Here is a 6,924-nt window from a genome sequence, read left to right as displayed (position 1 = left end):
GGGTTAGGTGCAGAGGGTGGGGTTAGGCACCGGGAGGTGGGGTTTAGGTGCAGGGGGTGGAATTAGGTGCAAAGGGTGGGGTTTAGGTGCAGGGGGTGGAGTTAGGTGCAGAGGGCGGGGTTAGGGGGCAGGGGGGTGGGGATAGGTGCTGGAATGGGGTTAGGTGCTGGGAGTCCTTGTGCCAGTGGGGTAACCTGTAATCTGTTTCCACATGTCACCTCCCACGGGAGCTGGTTCCCTGTATATTTGAGGTGTCACCTAGGACAGTTAGTTCATCCTTTCCTTCCTCCCTGTGCTTAGTCACTTTGGGAGCTGAATGGTCTCACTAAGGTGTGCGTCATCCCGGAGAGACTCAAATATTACAATCCAGCTTCTCTTCCTCTGCACCGCTTCCCCAGATGAAGTAGTTAATGATCCTAAACTCTCACTTCGGTGCATTCGGGGAGCTGCTAAATGATGAAATTCTAGTTTAAAGATAAGACTTTCAAAGTGAAAAATACCGTTTTATGTAGAAGTACCCATCCCTTAGTGTATCTGTTTAGTTATACCTTGGGTCATTTTTGGTGGGGAGGAGTAGTTAGCACACACTTATATTGCATATTTTTCACAATATTTCTAACAAGTTATTCCTCCCTCCCCCTCACCCACCTCTGTTAATTTTTTCAGATCACACACCCAGCTGGCTGCATGTCTCAATTTATTAAGTTCTTTGGCGAACAGATCCTCATCCTTTGGAAATTTGCCTTACTTCGAAAGCGCATTTTGATATTTTCTCCCCCTCCAGTGGGCGTTGTATGCTATAGAGGTAACTAGAAGCCAAGGTCAGGGACTCTGCCCAAGCTCCCTGAGACAGAAACTGCCCCATTCTTTCCATTGTTGACCAAGGTCAGAGGGATTGATCTGTATCAGGGGCTCACTGCTTTGAAGCCCTGGAGGACCGCGGTTGGATTGATGTCGTAGAATGTGGACTCCGGCAATAGGGAAGATGGATCGGGTGGCAGAAGAGAGAAGGGCCTGGATTAAAGCAGAGAGGATGGATTCCAGATATAAAAAGAGAAAGCTGGCAGAGGCTGGTGTCAGATTGGGTTATAAGGTTCTGATGTGTGTGAGAGGTCAGGGCGGAAGAGTCTAGGATGACAAGGACGGTGGGGGGTGGTGTGATAGAGTCCACTTGGACACTACATGTGTGTGGTGCTCTGAGAGCTTCTCGAGGTGGACGCTAGGTAGTGGTCTAGTTGGGTCAGGACCTTGGGGGACAGCCCGGGCTGTCTGTGCCACCACTTGGAGAGAGTGTGAATCAGGAGGAATGTGTCAACTTGGAAGATGCTGGCCTGGGGAGGTGAGCCAGAGGAAGAGGAAGACAGAGGAGGCTGAGGGGCACAGACAGAAGAGGAGAGGGGACCAGGAGAGGCAGGGGTTGCCGTGGGCAAGGGTTCTGAGAGGGGGAAGGTCACTGGTACCACATCCTAAGCAAGATCTCCTGAGAGAAAGACTGACCCGTGTCTGAACGGAGACCCTAGTGATGCTGGCAGCCTGGGAGGTAGGGGGGCAGGCTGGGAGGGAGGACCCCGGGCGCCCTCACTTCCGCTGTCCCGCCAGTGTACTGCTGCTGCTGCCTGGCCAACGTCTCCCTGCCTGGCATTGGGGGCACCGTGCCCGAGTCCAAGCCTTTCTTCTACGTGAACGTGGCCGACATCGAGACCCTGGAGGTAGAGGTGTCTTATGTGGCCTGTGAGTACGGGGCCCGCCCATCCCTGGCACCCCCGCCTCCCCGGGGGCCCTGGTTCCCTGTAGGGCCACCCTGCGGGGGGGTCCCCACCTCCTGAACCCCGGCTCCCGCAGGCACCACGGAGAAGATTTTCGAGGAGAAGCGGGAGCTCTACGACGTCTACGTGGACAACCAGAACGTGAAGACGCACCACGACCACCTGCAGCCGCTGCTGAAGATCAACAGCGCCGACCGGGAGAAGTACCGGCGGCTCAACGAGCAGAGGTGAGGCTGGGGGAAGGGGAGCCGCCCCTGTCCAGACATCCGAGGGGCTCTGGTCCAGCTCTGCTGCCTGCCGCCCTTTCCCTCTGTGCACATTTTTTGCCCATCTGCCCAGGGAGCGGGGGTTGAGGAAGCTCCCCACCTATACTGATGGGCAGCAGGCATGCCTGGGCTGACTCCTTTCTAGTGGCCTCTAGAATCTGTGAAGCCCGGAACAGCACGCTGGTATCAGGGGTGGGATAAATGGCTTCATGGCCTCACCCCAATTGTATGACAATTAGGAAAGACTGTCCCTCGTCCTGGATTACCCAGGGCCAGGCCCAGCCCTGGACTCCAAGCCCTGTGCTGCCTCTTCTCTCCCTGCCTTTGGCCGGGGCAGCGGTGGGGGTGTTGCTCTGGGTTTTCAGCCTCCTCCTTGAGAGGCAGTGACCCATGCAGATGCCCACCCAGTGACCTAGCCTGGGGCCTGGGGGTCCTTGTAGCTGCGCCAGAAGCTGATGGTCATCTCCTTCCCAACAGGCAGATGCTGTTATATTCCCAGGAGGTGGAAGAAGATTACAACCCTTGTGAAGAGGACCTCTTTGTGCTGTAAGTCAGCCTGGGTGGTAGTCATGGGCCTCCCTGAGGGTCCCTTAGCACTTGACGGCTTTAGCCTGGATCCCTCCTGTGTTGGGCTTCCCTGGTGGCTCAGCGGTAAAGAATCCGCTTGCCAGTGCAGGAGATGCAGGTTCGACCCCTAGGTTGGGAAAATTCCCTGGAGGAGGAAATGGCAACCCACTCCAGTATCCTTGCCGGGGAAATCCCATGGACAGAGGAGCCTGGCAGGCTACAGTCCATGGCGTCACAAAGAGTCAGATACAACTTAGCAACTAAACAACAATTACCTCTTGTATTACGTGCTGCAGTGCAAGGATGCCCTTTATTGCCCTTAGAGCTGGGTTCCACAGAGTCAGCCTGAGCCCCAGAATGTTGTTAGGGGCACCCAGAAGAGTTCAAGAGCAGGGAAAGGTTATTAAGAGAAATGGGAGCCCCAGGAGTTGTCTTCCTATTGGTCATTTACACCCAGATGTCCGCTGCATACAAGCTGTCTCTCAGGATGCGGGGGCTTGTCATCCATTGCTGCCTTTGAATAGAGCACTTCCTTGTATGGAATATTATGGGATCATAAAAAACTTAACTCTTGAATTGAATGACATTTCTTTCCCCCCAGAGCAGTTGTTGGTCGGGATCAGAACCGTGGCCTCTATACCTTTAAGGCACTGATTTCATTCATAAACAGCTGTGTTTAATAGTGCCAGGTGATAAGAACAGAAATGTAACTGGACCGGAAACAGTTCTGCCAGCTTCCTGTCTTGGGATGGGGAGTAGCACTTGCAGTTAGAACTGTTTCTGCCTTTGAGCATCTGCCTGCAATGTGGGAGACCTGGGTTCAATTCCTGGGTCAGGCAGTTCCCCTGGAGAAGAAATGGCCTCTCACTCCAGTATTGCCTGGAGAATCCCATGGACAGAGAAGCCTGGCAGGCTACAGTTCACGGGATCGGGAGAGTCGGACATGACTTAGCGCTGGCTTTTGATGTTGCAACAAAGGTGCAGAACTTTGATTCTGATCAAGTGTACTTTCTAATGCACACCTGCTGTTGAGATGTAAAAGTATCTGGGAACTGAGCGGAGAGCTGAGCAGAGTCTCCTCAAGGCTTTTGAATCTCTGTTGAATCTGAAAATCCTCACCGCCCAAAGCTGCTTGGGGCACTGAGCACCTTGCTCTGTGGAATACAGATGAAAAGTCTAGACTGTTACGTTATCAGACCATATCTGAATACGGCTCATATATTCATATAGAACTATAAGTCAGTGACACTCAGATATGCCCTGTGCAAATTAAAACAAAAAAGCCATTGAAGTATTGATTTCTAACATAATTCCACAGTGGTAAGAGAACAGACTGTACGATTTCAATACCTTTAGACCATGAAATTTTTGTACCTTGTTTTCCCTGGATATGTTCCAGTGTCTCCTGGTTTATAGTCTGTGGGAACTTGAATAGAATTTGTATCTTACTGTTAGGTGAAAATTGTGTAAATCTTAATTACACTGAATTGGTTCATAGTGTTTTTCCGGTCTACTATATCCTTCTACTTTTCTGTCTATTCATTCTAGTAATTTTTGAGAGTTTGATATTGAAACTCCAACTAAAAATCTTAATTTATCTACTATAAAAAGTTATCGTGATATATAGTAGAACTGTATGTGAGTTCCACGTACATACAGTTACACACAGGAACTATATTTAAGCTTCACCATAGTGGAACTTTGTCCTGTATTTTCTAGGTGTCCTATAAAGCCATCTAAGGAACACAGAGTTATACACAGATGATGGTGAGCTGTGGAGAACTCCGCCTCGCTCCCCCTCCTACATCACTGCCTGCCCCCGGGGCTGGCTTCTGACTCCCCAGTGCCTGCCCCAGTACCTCTGAGCTCCACCTGTTTTGTGTGGTTGGCTCAGGGGCTGGAGAGTCATTTTAAGAGTCCTTCTCTGTGTTGGGAAGGCTCACCTCCTGTCACTGGCTTTAATTACCATCCAGGACTTTGAAGGTAGATTTCAGTTTCTCACATTAAGTCTTGACCTCAGAACTGCATTATCAGGTGTCTGTCTGTCTAATTTTTCTCTTCCCTTAGGACTAAGCAGAAAGAGAGGAACACGGTTCATGGGGCCTCTCTCTACAGCTGTGTTTAAACCTCTAGTAACCTTCACGACTGAGCGACTGAACTGAACCTTCCTATAGGTTTCTGGCAGTCAGGCCATCACTCACTCAGAGATTTTGCTAGTCATAGAATGGCTTAACACCAGTTCTTTGCTGACCTCAGTGGCACTTGAGTAACTCTTTTCACTTTTATCCTGTTTTCTTCTTTTCAAAGGTTATCTGACTTTTGAAACCGTTTAAATGTATAGGAAGCAAAACAGTGTACTTTTGGTTCCCCATGTGTGGCTTACTTGGTAAACTTTTGTGTCTTTTCTGCCCTCTCTTTTCCATGTCTTGTCTTGTGAATGCAGGTTTTTCCTTGAGCAAAACAACCGGATATTTCAGACTTTGTTGGAGGTGTCCTCCAGTCAAGACAAAACTCTGACAGCCGAGCATGCTCGGGGCATGGGTTTAGACCCCCAGGGAGACCGGAGTTTTCTTATGGACCTGCTGGAGGCCTACGGCATCGACGTCATGTTGGTCATTGACAACCCCTGTTGCCCATAGGAAGGATGAGCCGCTATCACACGGGGATGGCCTGATTTCTAATTGCCACATAGGAGTATTTATACTTCCAACAAATGTAATTTTTGCATCTCCTTTCTTCCCTTCTTCCCAAGAGGTAAGATGAGAGCGCCTTGATTTTGGAGGTCGTTGGAAGCTACCACTTTCCGAGCTGCCGCTGGGTTCAGACTTAGGAGTTATCACGGCAGCCTCTCTCGTCTCCTCATGATTGACTTAAGGTGATGGGGTGAAGGCCACCTATCACCAGGAGCTCTGGACACCCTGGCTGGACTGTTGGGAAAGTCTGTCTGGTCTCTGTCATTTGATGTATCAAGAACGAGACCACTGTCCAGTGGGGCCTTGCATATCCATCTGCCCAAAGCAGAAGCTAGACCAGATGGCCTTCCAAGGTTTTTATCAGTTCTGGAGTCTTGTCTTGCGGTCAAATTCCCTTTCTGGTTTATTAGAGTAAATCTGTGTTTTCTCTGTTCATGTAGAGACTTCAGAGTGGGACAAAGGATGTTTCTGTCACCAGGTATGAAGCTTCTCTAGACAGAGGACAGGGAGAGGTGGCTTCTCAGTCAGCTGAAAACTAAAACTGTAAAAATGAAGCCTTGAAACCTTTCTCTAAGTTAACAGTGGCCGCTCCATGTCATAGTCTTGTTTCTCTGAATCCCCTCCTGGGACGGGCTGGCACATTCCTCTGGGCTGATGTCAACAGGAATATGTACCAGTTAGGAGCCTTTATAAACAAACTTCTCTTTAGCAGAGGCAACATTCCTCAAGCTAGGAAACTGGGACCAGAGAAGTACCAGACTTGTTAGCAGAGGCGGCAGTGCCTGTACCCAGGGGAGTGGTTGGGAACCCCATGTGTGAGTGATGAGTTGCTCTGCTGTGCTCTGGAGTGCTTGGACCTGGGATAGCTCCTGTCGGCCCTGCCTGTTCTGTTTGGCTGGAGTGTCCAGTGGGTGTCAGCCTAGGTGAGATAACCATGGTTTGTTAGAGAAGCCGGCTCCTGTGAGTTGAGTGGAGGTCTTCTGGGCCAGTTCAGGATTTTGACTTGGGGTCCTAGGTTGTTTGTGACATATAACTTCCTCCCCTTCACTATTCCTGCCTGGCTGTGTTATTGGAATAGGTGTCTGTGTATGTGTCCGGGACCAAGTTCCAGCCAGGCTAGTGTCAGAAATAACTTTCAAATGGATGGATCATGTGTCTTGTCTTGAGACTAGCTTTGTAGGGCTTATTGCTTTATTCAAAACCATTCTCACTGCAGCTCCCTGATACAGAATTCAAGATTAAAGAAGTTCACATGTGGAAATGCAGACATTGACTAATCAAGGTAGTGTCTTTTATGTAAATATATAAATAAGTTTGGGCATTGAAATGTAAACTGTACATTTTTCTCCTCTGTGGGTTTAGCTATTTCAGTAATATATTTGTTTACAGAAGAAAAAAAAGAATCTGTTTAGAAGCTGAAGCTTCACTGCCTTTTTCCTTGAAGAGTGGCCATCTCCTCTTGTTCCTGGAGAAGGAGCAGCCTTTGTAACTTGGGTCAAGTAATGGTTACTCTTAGTATTATCAGAAGGTTCAAGGCTTTCTAAGTTGGGATGGGCAGTCAGAAGTAGGGGTGGGGTAAAAGGAAAGGTCAGGTTCTCTTGGAGGACACAGGTAGGCCCTTGTTCTGTGGAA

At 49.4% G+C, this 6,924-nt stretch overlaps 1 protein-coding gene across 1 annotated transcript in view; it reads left to right on the top strand.

Annotated features, from left to right (window-relative positions):
- KIAA1147 (KIAA1147 ortholog) overlaps positions 1 to 6,706 on the top strand; it is a 28,001-nt gene extending 21,295 nt beyond the window's left edge. Inside the window, exons 4-8 of the mRNA XM_010854964.1 lie at positions 667 to 805; positions 1,600 to 1,731; positions 1,843 to 1,993; positions 2,510 to 2,578; positions 5,043 to 6,706. Of these exons, the coding sequence (XP_010853266.1) occupies positions 667 to 805; positions 1,600 to 1,731; positions 1,843 to 1,993; positions 2,510 to 2,578; positions 5,043 to 5,238 (687 nt within the window). The 3' untranslated portion in view covers positions 5,239 to 6,706. The remainder of the gene's footprint in view (positions 1 to 666; positions 806 to 1,599; positions 1,732 to 1,842; positions 1,994 to 2,509; positions 2,579 to 5,042) is intronic.
- Positions 6,707 to 6,924: the final 218 nt, after the last annotated feature.

Source organism: Bison bison, unplaced genomic scaffold, assembly GCF_000754665.1.
Source record: "Bison bison bison isolate TAMUID 2011002044 unplaced genomic scaffold, Bison_UMD1.0 scf7180017864352, whole genome shotgun sequence".
Taxonomy (NCBI): domain Eukaryota; kingdom Metazoa; phylum Chordata; class Mammalia; order Artiodactyla; family Bovidae; genus Bison; species Bison bison.
This window is presented reverse-complemented; position numbering and strand designations above follow the sequence as displayed.